We start from the raw sequence: 15,434 nt of genomic DNA, 5'->3' as shown, positions 1-15,434 counted from the left end.
CTTCTCTGTGTTCTTCACCCAAGAAAACTAAAACCCGGACTGCTGCCTTCGTCTGCTTTCTGAATAAACCCCCTTTATTAACGTGTCTAGGCTAACGGCTAACCACGAACCCCTCTCCCCTCTCTCCCCCAGGTGGCCCAGCAGGTGTCCCCTGCCGGTAAGGTCTCTCCTAAAGAGGTCTCCCCTAAAGATAAACAGGAGGATGACAAGACGAAGAAATCGGACGAGTCCCCGGCGTCGTGGCGCCTGGGCCTGAGGAAGACGGGCAGCTACGGGGCGCTGGCGGAGATCACGGCCACCAAGGAGGCCCAGAAGGAGAAGGACACGGCCGGGGTGATGCGCTCAGCCTCCAGCCCCCGCCTCTCCTCCTCCCTGGACAACAAGGACAAAGAGAAGGTCAGTATTTAACTAACACCACACTGTCTGACCCCAGGCCTCAGTGCCTGTCCAACCCTATAGGACTTAGCAACTCTGCCTAGAAGGCCAGCATCCCGGAGTCGCCTCTCCACTGTTGAGATTGGTGCTTTGCGGGTACTATTTAATGAAGCTGCAAGTTGAGGACTTGTGAGACATCTGTTTCTCAAACTAGACACTAATGTACTTGTCCTCTTGCTCAGTTGTGCAAGAGTGGGCCTCCCACTCTTTCTATTCTGGTTAGATCCAGTTTGCGCTGTTCTGTGAAGGTAGTACACCGCGTTGTACCAGATCTTAATTTTCTTGGTAATTTCTCGCATGGAATAGCCTTCATATCGCAGAACAAGAATAGTTTCAGAAAAGTATTTTTCTGTCCATTTTGAGCCTGTAATCAAACTCAGAATTGTTGATGCTCCAGATACTCAACTAGTCTAAAGAAGGCCAGTTTTATTGATTCTTTAATCAGAACAACAGTTTTAAGCTGTTTACATAATTACAAAAGGGTTTTCTAATGATAAATTGGTCTTTTAAAATTATAAACTTGGATTAGCTAATACAATGTGTCATTGGAACACAGGAGTGATGGTTGCTGATAATTTACAACATTAACAATGTCTACACTGTATTTTTAATCAATGTTAAAAAGAGATGTGCCTTTCAAAAACAAGGACATTTCTAAGTGACCCCAAACTTTTAAGTGTGCGTGTGCGTACATGTATACACACTGCTCAAAAAAATAAAGGGAACACTAAAATAACACATCATAGATCTGAATGAAATATTCTTATTAAATATTTTTTTCTTTACATAGTTGAATGTGCTGACAACAAAATCACACAAATTATCAATGGAAATCAAATTTATCAACCTATGGAGGTCTGGATTTGGAGTCACACTCAAAATAAAGTGGAAAACCACACTACAGGCTGATCCAACTTTGATGTAATGTCCTTAAAACAAGTCAAAATGAGGCTCAGTAGTGCGTGTGACCTCCATGTGCCTGTATGACCTCCCTACAACACCTGGGCATGCTCCTGATGAGGTGGCGGATGGTCTCCTGAGGGATCTCCTCCCAGACCTGGACTAAAGCATCCGCCGTCTGTGGTGCAACATGGCGTTGGTGGATGGAGCGAGACATGATGTCCCAGATGTGCTCAATTGGATTCAAGTCTGGGGAACGGGCGAGCCAGTCCATAGCATCAATGCCTTGCTCTTGCAAGAACTGCTGACACACTCCAGCCACATGAGGTCTAGCATTGTCTTGCATTAGGAGGAACTCAGGGCCAACCGCATCTCATCTCGGTACCTAATGGCAGTCAGGCTACCTCTGGCGAGCACATGGAGGGCTGTGCGGCCCCCAAAAGAAATGCCACCCCACACCATGACTGACCCACCGCCAAACCGGTCATGCTGGAGGATGTTGCAGGCAGCAGAACGTTCTCCACGGCGTCTCCAGACTCTGTCACATCTGTCACATGTGCTCAGTGTGAACCTGCTTTCATCTGTGAAGAGCACAGGGTGCCAGTGGCAAATTTGCCAAACTTGGTGTTCTCTGGCTAATGCCAAACATCCTGCACGGTGTTGGGCTGTAAGCACAACCCTCACCTGTGGACGTCGAGCCCTCATACCACCCTCATGGAGTCTGTTTCTGACCGTTTGAGCAGACACATGCACATTTGTGGCCTGCTGGAGGTCATTTTGCAGTGCTCTGGCAGTGCTCCTCCTTGCACAAAGGCTGAGGTAGCAGTCCTGCTGCTGGGTTGTTGCCCTCCTACAGCCTCCTCCACGTCTCCTGATGTACTGGCCTGTCTCCTGGTAGCGCCTCCATGCTCTGGACACTACGCTGACAGACACAGCAAACCTTCTTGCCACAGCTCGCATTGATGTGCCATCCTGGATGAGCTGCACTTCCTGAGCCACTTGTTTGGGTTGTAGACTCCGTCTCATGCTACCACTAGAGTGAAGGCACCGCCAGCATTCAAAAGTGACTGAAACATCAGCCAGGAAGCATAGGAACTGAGAAGTGGTCTGTGGTCACCACCTGCAGAACCACTCCTTTATTGGCGGTGTCTTGCTAATTGCCTATAATTTCCACCTGTTGTCTATTCCATTTGCACAACAGCATGTGACATTTATTGTCAATCAGTGTTGCTTCCTAAGTGGACAGTTTGATTTCACAGAAGTGTGATTGACTTGCAGTCACATTGTGTTTAAGTGTTCCCTTTATTTATATATTGTGTGTGTGTGTGTGTGTGTGTGTGTCCAGCTGGTTGGACATATAGCACGATTTGAAACGGATGTCATCATTCATATGAAGTTGATGGTTCACCATTCCAGACTGTTTTGATAAGTTGTGTTGCCAGGTTGAATTTGAAATCCACTGTCTGTTGACAACTGGTTTGTTGGCTGGGGGACAATGCATGAAGAATGTTAGTAGATGTAGCATGTGTTTGTTTAGGAGCTCAAGCAAATGGCTCCAATGTTTCATGTGCAGGAAAAAGACAAAGGAACCAGACTTGCCTACGTTGCCCCCACCATCCCCAGGAGACTGGCCAGTACATCAGACATTGACGAGAAGGAGAACAGGTGAAGTGCCAGCGTGGTCCCTCCGAAGGGAAAAGTGCATAGACAGGAGCACCACCTGCTGTTCACTGCTGTGTGTTACAGGCCCAAAGCAGCACTGCATGTTGTCTTTATGTAGCTGCTCTGCTGCCTCTGAGTACTTCAGTTTACAATGAAAAATCTATATATTTAAAAAGTGGCCTCGTACATATTTCTTTGAAGTGTAGGAATTAGTTACATGAAAATTATATTCTCAATGTTCACATTTGGCCAGCATCAATCATATTGACTATCTAGAATATAATGTTACAAATATCGATCATTGATACTTTGTTAGTCATTACTGATTTACATTTAGGCACATTTGAGGATTTATCCAGTATTGACTTGTAGCACAAGGCTGCGGGTCCTTGCCAGCATATTGTGGAGCCCTGGGTGCTATTGTAGTGTGTGGTTCCAATCCCAGGGACTCTGCTGCTAGTCTGGTACGTAGCGGCTCCTACACCAGGAGACGCTGGGACGATGAGCTGAAGAACAGTGAAGGAAGCGCTTCCACCAACCGAACAACACCCAGCTATCAGCGCAGGTTAGCCACGCTTCACGATATGCTACCCCTCATTCCTCAACCTGACCGACTCACTACACCAGATCAGTGCACAATCTTCATTCAGTACTAGTTCTGGACTTACTAACAACATTGTGGAGCTATCCAGTTCCACTTCAGTTGACTCTTAGTAGTTTTGCTCATTCCTCATGTCAATTTGATTTCGCACTGTCATTTGACACAAGTGCACATACATGCTTCACATGCAAACATCTACTGAGAAAATCCATGCAAGTCAGTTCAACGTCTCTGTCACAAATGCCACAGTCTCCTGCATGACTGTACTAGTCCTGTCGGGTTTCTGTGCTTTTAGTTTCTCTATACTACACATCTGGTTCTACATTACAATCTGCCATTGTCACGGTCTTACAGCCTGCAAGGTTCCAAAACTACATGACCCAGAATCCATCACTACGGCCCAAGAAACCAAGACATGGACCAAGCGTGTCAGAGCTTAGTTTTTATACATGTTATGTAAATGTGTGTGGTGTGCGCCCCCTTGCTAACATGCCTATCTCGCCCCCACCTCCACACACTGCCAGCACGTCCCACACGCTAACGCTAGGGCGGAGCGGCAGCACGCGGGACGTGCCAGCCAAATCCTCTTCTGCCTCCAGCTTGGACCCTAACACCTGTAACACTAAACCCTGGCAGTCGCCCGCCTCCCACTACCAGTCTTACAGCATTTACCGCAGGTATACTACCAGCCCCCACTGATCAACAACCTCTATCTACCTCCACTGTCTCTGTCACCTGTCTGTCGGTCTCTGCTGCATAAGTGTTGTGTAGTTTCATGCGTCTTTGACTGGTGTTCTCTTGACCCTCCCATCAACTGAAGAGCGATCAACCCCATTTTGGAGTAATGGCTAATGGAGAGGAATTCATCTTCAAAGGCCACAGTGTTAACTGTTTTTGATAGCCTAGTTTTCATAGTGTGTCATTCCTTGTATGGGTAATGGGTCCTGTCCAGCCTACCTTTCACTCTCCTTCCCTCCTCTTTCCTGTTCCTCATTTCTTATCTGACTGTTGTTCCACTGGTATCCACAGTGGTTCCTTTGGCAGGAGGCATGAAGACCTCGGTTCGACCACCTCTTCCTCCACTAGCACCACCACAACCACCTCGTCTGTTACCTCGCCCACCGGCTTCCGTGACCGCAGCCTGCTCTCCAGCCTGGGCTCCTCCACCCGCACCGGATCCTCCAGCCTCACCAGCAGGTACACACACACACACCGGGATCTCCCCAAAGAATGAAAGAGGGGCACTGCGCCACTATGTAAAATAAGTACATCTTATTTTATTATCCTAAGGCCATTTAAAAAAATCTAGATTGCAGGAAATGTCCGTTTCAGGTGTGAAAAATCCTGGGAGAACCCTACACACACGAATGTAAAAATGTTAGTCATATTTTGAAGTCCTGTGTACAATTTTGTGGATCAGGTACTGGGCAGAGGAGAGTGCGGAGAGGGAAAAGGAGCGGGAGAAGGAGTCTGCTGCAGTCATCCCTACGATTAACACTGCTTCTACCACCACCACGTCCACTACTGGCACTATCATTGGCTCTGACGGCAGGGAGAGACGCAGGTCCGACACGCGCACGTACGCGCACCCCCCGCCTACACAAACGCACACACTCTGAAATGCAAACATGGAAACACACATGGATGCCCACACGTGACACCCACAGGGGAAAAACAAGGATATCACTGATACACACATTGTCTATTTTACACAAAGCTCATGTTTCTTCTCTTCTTTATGCAACTAGAAACAATGTAATGACTGCCGTCTCTCAGAAAGCGGAATATCTTGAAGCTTGCAGGATCCTGTGCTGGTTGAGATTGCATTGCCTTTATTTGAGAATTGGGTGTGATCTCCTACAGTGTGTACACACTGGAGGAGGAGTGGGAGTCTGTTAAAATGAATGGGGTTAAGAGCACGTCTTCCTGTGAAGTCACTGCTGCTGAAAGAAGCCACCTGTTCTGGGAGGGTTCTAGAACCCTGTCTGCTTCAGAAAGTTCTCCTTATAAGGAAGATGGTGTTTCTGAAGGCCAAGCCAAGGCTCACCAGTGATTGAGTTGATATTTTTGTGTGGGATGAAGGAACACGTTCCCTCTTCAAAGAGAACATTACAATTACCTGTCTTGTTGCTCGCTCAATATTTGCAATATTTTGATACTAACGCTAAATAAAAGGTGAAAGGAGATTAAATATCTCCATAGCTGATAGTACAATAAGAATATGGTTGATTAAATGGTGAGCAGAAAAAACATTTGGATGTTAGATTTGTCATTTTAGATTGTTGTCGACAACTGTTGAAGTAAATGGCCTAATCTCACAACTACCATGTCAATCATTGTTATGTGTGGCTATAGCTTGTTTTTGTTCAAGGTTATACCTCACGCCTGTCCTTGTTTGTGTTGCAGGTCGTACCTCACCCCTGTCCGGGATGAAGAGTCGGAGTCCCAGAGGAAAGCCCGCTCCAGACAGGCTAGACAGTCCAGACGGTCTACCCAGGTTAGTAAAGACGTCTGTCCTGACTGCTTCTGAACTGGGCCTAAATGGCCAACCAAATACTTGTCGATAAATGCAGTTTCAACTGAGTCACTTCTTTTTGGTCTTTGTAATGGTTGGTTAGTCCATTTCTCTGCTATGAGTCCTACAGAAAAAGTTAGGTACGTGTTGTCAAGTATTCTGCCTTTAATGTGGCTTGGGGTAATATAGCTGAACTGATTGTTATTTTTTTTTTTTAAGTTGCCAGTTTTTATTGTGGAAACATAAATATTGTATAAATTGGCAAGCATGCCTAAGCGTGCCGAGTTTTAATGAGATTGTTTACATGCCGTAGGAAACTGGGCTGGTCCTTTTCCACGCTGTCACTAATACTATCTGAAATAACTAAATATGGTTCAGCTTAAAATGCCCTGTTAAATTGTCCACTTTTTATAACCCAAATGTTCACAGTGCAATAAGTGAATGCCTGAAATTAGTTAACCATTTTCCTCTTCCAAAACGCAGATTTAATTCCATTTTGTAGTTTTTCTCCTCCATGAGGAAATTAAATTGGCCAAATAAAAAACATTGCTCTTGCAACCCTTTTTGTCAGATATTCACTAAATTCTCTCAATCTCCTCTCAGGGTGTGACTCTAACTGACCTCCAAGAGGCAGAGAAGACCATCGGCAGGAGCCGCCCCATACGGACCCGGGACGAGGAGAAGGAAGAGAAGGAGAAACAAGACAAGGAGAAGCAGGAGGAGAAGAAGGAGACTGGTGAAACCAAGGAGGACGACTACCGGTCGAGGTACCGCAGCTTCGAAGAGGTATGTGATGGCTTCCTCGTTATTTACAATGCTCTATTATCCACCTGGAAATGCAACATATAAGTTTACTGTTGATGTGTAAACTGACAATCACTTTTGAGATTTTATTTTGTTGCAGTTTTCCTCAAGCCCAGGTTGTTTGATCTGAAGACAGTAACCATTCCGCACTTCCTGTTCTTTCTCCTCTCTCCAGACTTACCAGCGCTACCGTCCCTCCACCACCTCAGCCACCACCCTGAGCACGGCCTCCACCCCGTCCTCTACTTCCTCTAGCTCCCTCAACAGGCCCAACAGCCTGACCGGCATCACCTCCTCCTCCAGCTCCCTCAACAGGCCCAACAGCCTGTCCGGCATCACCTCCTCTTACAGCCGCTCCTCCAGGGACACTGAGAAAGGTCAGCAATGAGGGCAGACCTAAGGCTTCAAATCTCTAAATACTATAGATTGTATTAAACCTCATAAACTCACGAAAAAGAAACGTCCTCTCACTTTCAACTGTTTTTATTTTCAGCAAACTTAACGTGTAAATATTTGTATCATAATAAGATTCAACAACTGAGACACAAACTTAACAAGTTCCACAGACATGTGACTAACAGAAATTTCATAATGTGTCCCTAAACAAAGGAGGGGGTCAAAATCAAAATTAAGTCAGTATCTGGTGTGGCCACCAGCTGCATTAAGTACTGCAGTGCATCTCCTCATGAACTGCACCAGATTTTCCAGTTCTTGCTGTGAGATGCTACCCCACTCTTCCACCAAGGCACCTGCAAGTTCCTGGACATTTCTGGGGGGAATGGCCCTAGCCGTCACCCTCCGATCCAACAGGTCCCAGACGTGCACAATGGGAATGAGATCCGGGCTCTTGCTGGCTATGGCAGAACACTGACATTCCTGTCTTGCAGGAAATCAAACACAGAACGAGCAGTATGACTGATGGCATTGTCATGCTGGAGGATCATGTCAGGATAAGCCTGCAGGAAGGGTACCACATGAGGGAGTAGGACGTCTTCCCTGTAACGCACAGCGTTCAGATTGAGCTTGTTGTCATTGCAGGCAATCTGAACGCTGTGACACACCGCCCCAGACCATGACAGACCCTCTACAGAGTACAGGCCTCAGTGTAACGCTCATTCCTTCGACGATAAACGAGAATCCGACCATCACCCCTGGCGAGACAAAACCGCGACTCATCAGTGAAGAGCACTTTTTTCCAGTCCTGTCTGGTCCAGCGATGGTGGGTTTGTGCCTATAGGTGACGTTGCCGGGGATGTCTGGTGAGGACCTGCCTTACAACAGGCCTACAAGCCCTCAGTCCAGCCTCTCTTAGCCTATTGCGGACAGTCTGAGCACTGTTGGAGGGATTGTGCGTTCCTGGTGTAACTCGGGCAGTTGTTGTTGCCACCCTGTACCTGTCCCGCAGGTGTGATGTTCAGATGTACTGATCGTGTGCAGGTGTTGTTGCATGTGGTCTGCCACTGCGAGGACGATCAGCTGTCCGTCCTGTCTCCCTGTAGCGCTATCTTAGGTGTCTCACAGTACTGACATGACAATTTATTACCCTGGACCCTGGGCATCTTTCTTTTGGTGTTTTTCATTACATTTACATTTAAGTCATTTAGCAGATGCTCTTATCCAGAGCGACTTACAAATTGGTGCATTCACCTTATGACATCCAGTAGAACAGTCACTTTACAATAGTGCATCTAAATCTTAAAGGGGGGGAGAAGGATTACTTATCCTATCCTAGGTATTCCTTAAAGAGGTGGGGTTTCAGGTGTCTCCGGAAGGTGGTGATTGACTCCGCTGTCCTGGCGTCGTGAGGGAGTTTGTTCCACCATTGGGGGGCCAGAGCAGCGAACAGTTTTGACTGGGCTGAGCGGGAACTGTACTTCCTCAGTGGTAGGGAGGCGAGCAGGCCAGAGGTGGATGAACGCAGTGCCCTTGTTTGGGTGTAGGGCCTGATCAGAGCCTGGAGGTACTGAGGTGCCGTTCCCCTCACAGCTCCGTAGGCAAGCACCATGGTCTTGTAGCGGATGCGAGCTTCAACTGGAAGCCAGTGGAGAGAGCGGAGGAGCGGGGTGACGTGAGAACTTTTCAGAGTCAGTAGAAAGGCCTCTTTAGTGTCCTAAGTTTTCATAACTGTAACCTTAATCGCCTACCGTCTGTAAGCTGTTAGTGTCTTAAGGACCATTCCACAGGTTCATGTTCATTAATTGTTTATGGTTCATTGGACTAGCTTGGGAAACAGTGTTTAAACCCTTTATATTGAAGATCTGTGAAGTTATTTGGATACTTACTAATTATCTTTGAAAGACAATGTCCTGAAAAGGGGACGTTTCTTTTTTGCTGAGTTTTTTGCTGCCATTTGATGTGTCAGTATGAGAAGCATGTACTCTCATACCAAACTGTACGCATTCTGGACACACTTTCAGCAGTACATTGATTGACTGAGTAGACACACATAGACGCACAAATATTATACTGAGATACTCCTGCTTTCAACAGCAGACCTATTCATTGAAAAATAGAAGCTTTAGTTCTACTGATGTAGAATGTATTCCCATGTTGAGGTATGGCTGGAGTATTTATCATTATTAGATATACAGTGCCTTCAGAAACTTATTCTACATTTTGTTACAGCCTAAATTCAAAGTGGATTAAATAGATTCTCACCCATCTACACACAATATCCCATAATGACAGTGGAAACATGTTTTTAGAAAACATGTGTGAAGATGAAATACAGATCTAATTTATACTGAACAAAAATATAAACGCAACAATTATAATTATTTCTACTGAGTTACAGTTCATATAAAGACATCAGTCAAATGAAATAAATCCGTTAGGCCCTAATCTATGGATTTCACATGACTGGAGGGCATAGGCCCACCCACTGGGGAGCCAAGCCCAGCCAATCAGAATGAGTTTTCCCCCACAAAGGCTTTATTGTAGACAGAAATACTCCTGTTTAATCAGCTATCCAGGTCGCTGGTCTCAGACGATCCCGCAGGTGAAGAAGCCGGATGTGGAGGTTCTGTGCTGGCGTGGTTACATGTGCTCTGCACTTGCGAGGCCGGTTGGACATACTGCCAAATTCTCTAAAATGACGGAGGTGGCATATGGTAGAGAAATTAAAATGTATTTCACTGGCAACAGCTCTGCTGGAAATTCCTGTCCCTAGCACAAGGTGCACCTGTGTAATTATCATGCTGTTTAATCAGCTTCTTGATATGCCACACCTGTCAGGTGGTTGGATTATCTTGGAAAATGAGAAATGTGCACAAATATTTGACCATTTTAGAGAAATAAGCTTTTTGTGCATATGGACATTTCTGTGATCTTTTATTTCAGGTCATGAAACATGGGACGAACACATTACATGTTGCATTTATATTTCTGTTCAATGTATGTGTTCACACCCCTTTGCTATGACACTCCAAATTGTGCTCGGGTGCATCCAATTTCCTTTGATCATCCTTGATGTCACAACTTGGAGTCCACCTGTGGCCAATTCAATTGTTTGGACATTCTTTTTTAGAAAGATAAACATGTTTATATAAGGTCCCACAGTCCATGTTGAAGCAGAAACTATACCTTGACGTCCAAGGAACTGTCCGTAGCGCTCCAAGATAATTGTGATGAGGCATGTATCTGGGAAAGTTATAAAATAATTTCTAGAGTAGGACAATAGTCTCTACAGCACTTCACCCATCTGGGCTTAATGGGAGTGGCCAGACTGAAGCCACTCCTGAGAAAATGGCACATGGCAGCATGCCTGGAGTTTGCAAAAATGCATGTGAAAACCTTAAGAGCATTAAGGCAAAAGATTCTGTGGTCTGAGACAAAAATGTAACACTTTGGCCTGAATGCAAAGCGCTATGTCTGGAGAATCAGGCACAGCTCATCACCCGTATAACACATCCCTACTGTGAAGTGTTGTAGCAGCAGCATGCTACTGGGATGCTTTTCAGCAGCATGGCCTGGGAGACTGGTAAGGATAGAGGGAACAATGAATGGAGACATAAAAGCATATTCTCGTTGAGAACCTGCTTCAGAGTGCAAATGGCCTTAGACTGGGGGATGACGATTTACATTTCAACAGCAGAATGACCCCAAGCATACAGCCAAAGCAACACTGAAATGGCTTCAGAACAAGAATGTGAATGTTCAAGTGGCCCAGCCAAACCCCAGACTTAAACCGTGGAAAAACTTGAAGATTGCTGTTCACCGCCACTCCCCATCTAACTTAACAGAGCTTGAGAAAATCTGCAAGGAAGAATGGGAGAAAATCCTAAAATCCAGTGGTGCAAAGCTAATACAGGCACCGAAGACTACTCAAAGCGAAAGGTGCTTCTGCAAAGAATTGACTCGGGTGTGAATACTCATGTAAATTAGTAAATTAATGTCTATTACATTTTCAATAAACCTAAAAAATATGTTTTCACTTTGTCATTATGGGATATTTTGTGTAGATGGGTGAAAAAAATGATCAATTGAATACATTTTGAGTTCGGGCTGTGGAAATTGTGGAATAAGTCAAGGGGTATGAATACTTTCTGAAGGCACTGTATCTAATAGCCATCTGAGCACAGAACAGTTAACCTGAATTCCACCCAGGCAGGGAGAGGATTGAATGAAACATGACCTTGACTCTCAATGCTCGCTTAACATGGAATCCAGGCGCACCAATGTGTCGGCGGAAACACCGTCCAACTGACGACTGAAGTCAGCTTGCAGGTGCATGGCCCGCCACAAGTAGTCACTAGAGCACAATGAGACATAGAAATCCCAGCCAGCCAAACCCTCTCCTAACCTGAATGACGTGCAATGCCCCATGGGTCCTGGCCCGGCTGGGATAAAATCCGGGTCTGTAGTAGCACCTCAGTACTGCGATGCTGTGCCTTAGACCGATGCGCCACTTGTGAGGCGCAAAGCAAAGATTTGACTTAAGTTTTACCGGACTAAGCTTTGATCGAATTAAACTTTGTCGGCACATACTGGCTATAATGAACACTATTGATGAAGGACATGCTCATTTTATTGGGTGATTATTGATTTGACAATGTAAACAGGATACAGAATTGGAATTGACCCCAAATGTGTTGGGTCAGGTGCATGTGTCTCACTCAAGCTCTCTGTGATTGACAGAATCAGACAAGAAGCAGCAGGAGGAGGAGAAGGAGGGAGAGGATAAGTCCCAGCCCCGCTCCATACGGGATCGCCGGCGGCCCCGTGAGAAGAGACGCTCCACCGGGGTGTCTTTCTGGACCCAAGATGGGGTTTGTGACATACACACTGACACTTTAATGTGGACATGCCTCAAGTGTAATGATCAGAGCCCACTTGACCCACCCATAAGGCAATAAGGATACATGTCAGTTTTGAGGTAAAAAGCCATTTTATAGATTTAGCAGTACAACTACTCTCGAGGTACTACACTTAAGTACACCTCATGAAACACCTCTGGATTTAGCTGATTGGGACGGCATCCCCGAGCTGACAAGGTAAAAAAAAAAATCTGTTCTTTCCCTGAACAAGGCAGTTAAACCACTGTTCCCCAGTAGGCTGTCATTGTAAATAATAATTTGTTTTTAAGAGACTTGCCTAGTTAACAAAAAAAAAAAAATGGGGAATTGCAGCCAGGCTATGGATTTATTCTGAGGATAACTGTCCCGGGGCTGTTCCTGACCTCCTTTCCCTCCTTGTATTCCAGAGTGATGACAATGACCCAGACCAGTCGGCGGACTCAGAGGAAGGCAGCATCAAGGGTGAACCTCAGGTAACCTCAGTCCACACAACCATGTAGAAATAAACCTGGAATAGTTGCTGTAAAGAGGTCATTGGAACGCAGGATGCAGTGACGCCCTCATTGGCGCAAATTCCACTAATCTGATCAAACTAAGTGGATATTCCGTATTTTATGTATTCATTTGAAACGGGCTCAAGGTGGTTACTAAAGTGTGATTTGGATATATTTGGCTATTTTCGCTGCATAACTTTTAGAAGTTTTCCTGTTTCACTTTTTGAAGAAGTGAATACTAAATGCTAACTCTCATTTTGTATGAGATGGTTGCACAGCTAGCATTCAGAAATTGGTTATGGGAAGTCAGTAGTTTTTAACTGAAAGGCATGTCTACATTAGTGTCAGTGTGTGTATGTCATGAACTCCATTGATTGATTGACGATGACATGGACTTATATATTGTGCTTGACATCCTTACTAGTATTATGCTCAGATTTATACCTCAACATATTGTGAAATATACATAATAAACAATAGCCTAAATATAGGTTGTTTTTGCTGGGGGGCAATGAGGATGTTCCAGATCTTTTCTACCACTTGTTTCCATGGCATTGCAATTGTTTTGGTTGAGTTCCATTGACCTCTTTATCGCAACTGTGGTCCAACCTCCAGGCTGAGACCCAAACTAAAGGATGATTTAACTTTTATCCAACTAAACTTTGATGTCGGCACATACTGACTAATGAACACTATTGTGGAAAGACATGCTCATTTATTGGGTGACTGATAGTTTTGATTAAACGCTTGCTCTTTAGTGATTGGCCAGTTTTTTTTCTTTTCTTTTTTTTCTCACCCCAATCAACTATTTTTGCTCTTTTGTCTATAGTCAAGGCCAAGCAAGTGCCTTGATTTGGCCTATTTTGGCCAGCTTTGGTACTGTAACGACTCCCTCTTTCTGATGACTTTGGGTTTAATGGTTCCTCCTTTCCTGTGATTGTCCTGTCGCTAAGGTGACCTGAAACGCAAAGGAAATTTGTCTTGTTTATGTCAAAGGTTGAACGTACATACAGTTTTCACTATTTGGAAAACTATTCTGCGAATGGAGGAGAAAATATTCTGGACTAGTTACTTTTTTGGGCAGTAATGGTAAATGTATATTTTTTTAGAGGTTTTATTTTTTCACATGCAGTGAAAAATCAGACATTATGCCATCAGCCAGACTTATTTTTAGCGGACATGACATCTCCCTGTAATAATAGATAAAGAACCCCCATAGAGTTCCTTTGTAGCTTTGGGAGAGGGGAAGGTTGGTGTGTGGGTTTGGGCCTCTTTTGTATGTAAGGAGAGCAGCATTTTTATTTATCTACAAAGGACTCGTGCAGAAACTTCCTATGTCTACTGTATCATCATTGATTCAATTTATACTTGAAAATCACCAAACCCACTCTCAGGCTTGGATGCTACTGGAGGCCCTTTCGGGCTCCAGAGTTGGGTAAAGCTGCTTTGTTCCACATAAAAGTTGCAAAAAAAACAACTTCCAGAGCTCTCTGAAATGAGATATTATCATCCTCCTTGGTCAGTTTAGAGTAATGATAAGTGACCACTGATAGATCTGTTTTAATACTTTTTGTAATTTTGTATATTTTATCTGATGTATTTATGCAGAGTTCATCTGTAAGAGACCTTAGTCTCGTTATGACTTTCTTGTCCAAATAAAGGTTGAATAATATGGATTCTCCCTGGCTAAGTCTTCCTGTTTTGGAAGGGGTGTGTCCTGTGCAGTACTGCGTAGCAGACAGTGACGTGGCCAGGCGCTTTGCTGCAGATGACGCACACAGTGGGAGGAGGATGAGGGTGGCTAGACGGAGCAACCAGCCGGAAAGCCAGCATATCTGTTGTTGAAGGCTGCACATTGGGGCGTGGCCTGAACAGAAAGCAAAATAGGAAATCATTCAGGAAGAGCTGCTTCCTCCTGGCAGAGTTGATGTGGGTTTCTCCCTGGGCTTGAAATTGCCAGGGACCTCACGATACGATGTCACGATACTTAGGGGCCGATACGATATGTATAGCGACTCTCCCGATTCTGTGTGTATTGCGATTTGATGTTCCAAACTATTTTGTTCACAATATGTCTGGTACAGAGAGATGAGAGCGCATGAGAAAATAACGTTTTAGTCATTGGAAATAAGGGCTGAAAACATTTTGGCTCACCATTTACGGAGATGGAGAACAAGCTATAGGATGAACAATACAAGAGTTTTGGTTCAGGTACAGTCAACTAACGTCACCTAGCAATCAGTTGAATATTTTCCTGGTATTTTACAAATGTTCCATCCTGCGAATAACTCACTTTTCTCCCGTGTAACCCGGTATTTCACCGTCAAAACAGGAAGTGTCATTCAAAGCATATAAATAGGCCTATGTCTGGTTATGATTAGAGCTTTGATTTGAACATTCAAGCCTGATGCAACCTGAGCCTGATTAAATGCATATTATGAGCCCTACATTAAAGACAGGCCAAAATGATTGGGACGTTATCCAATACGTGCACATTACGCACGACAGGAACGCATAAAAGCACGCAGATTTTTTTATTTTTTTTTATTTCACCTTTATTTAACCAGGTAGGCAAGTTGAAACAAGTTCTCATTTACAATTGCGACCTGGCCAAGATAAAGCAAAGCAGTTCGACAGATACAACGACACAGAGTTACACATGGAGTAAAACAAACATACAGTCAATAATACAGTATAAACAAGTCTATATACAATGTGAGAAGGGAGGT

The 15,434-nt window shown here is 44.7% G+C and overlaps 1 protein-coding gene across 12 annotated transcripts in view; it reads left to right on the top strand.

The window, feature by feature from the left end:
- LOC123994460 (protein phosphatase 1 regulatory subunit 12A-like) overlaps positions 1-15,434 on the top strand; it is a 78,744-nt gene that overhangs the window by 47,940 nt on the left and 15,370 nt on the right. For 7 of the 12 annotated variants that reach the window (XM_046297075.1, XM_046297077.1, XM_046297080.1 and 4 more), the window contains 11 exons: positions 133-396; positions 2,909-3,000; positions 3,443-3,562; positions 4,123-4,275; positions 4,628-4,795; positions 5,019-5,177; positions 6,005-6,095; positions 6,717-6,899; positions 7,093-7,294; positions 12,054-12,184; positions 12,619-12,684. In XM_046297075.1, the coding sequence (XP_046153031.1) occupies positions 133-396; positions 2,909-3,000; positions 3,443-3,562; positions 4,123-4,275; positions 4,628-4,795; positions 5,019-5,177; positions 6,005-6,095; positions 6,717-6,899; positions 7,093-7,294; positions 12,054-12,184; positions 12,619-12,684 (1,629 nt within the window). The remainder of the gene's footprint in view (positions 1-132; positions 397-2,908; positions 3,001-3,442; positions 3,563-4,122; positions 4,276-4,627; positions 4,796-5,018; positions 5,178-6,004; positions 6,096-6,716; positions 6,900-7,092; positions 7,295-12,053; positions 12,185-12,618; positions 12,685-15,434) is intronic. The other 5 variants (XM_046297083.1, XM_046297073.1, XM_046297084.1 and 2 more) reach the window with 3 other exon arrangements.

This window comes from Oncorhynchus gorbuscha, linkage group LG14, assembly GCF_021184085.1.
Source record: "Oncorhynchus gorbuscha isolate QuinsamMale2020 ecotype Even-year linkage group LG14, OgorEven_v1.0, whole genome shotgun sequence".
Lineage (NCBI taxonomy): Eukaryota > Metazoa > Chordata > Actinopteri > Salmoniformes > Salmonidae > Oncorhynchus > Oncorhynchus gorbuscha.
Note: the sequence above shows the minus strand (reverse complement) of the source record. Positions and strands in the feature narration are given on the sequence as shown.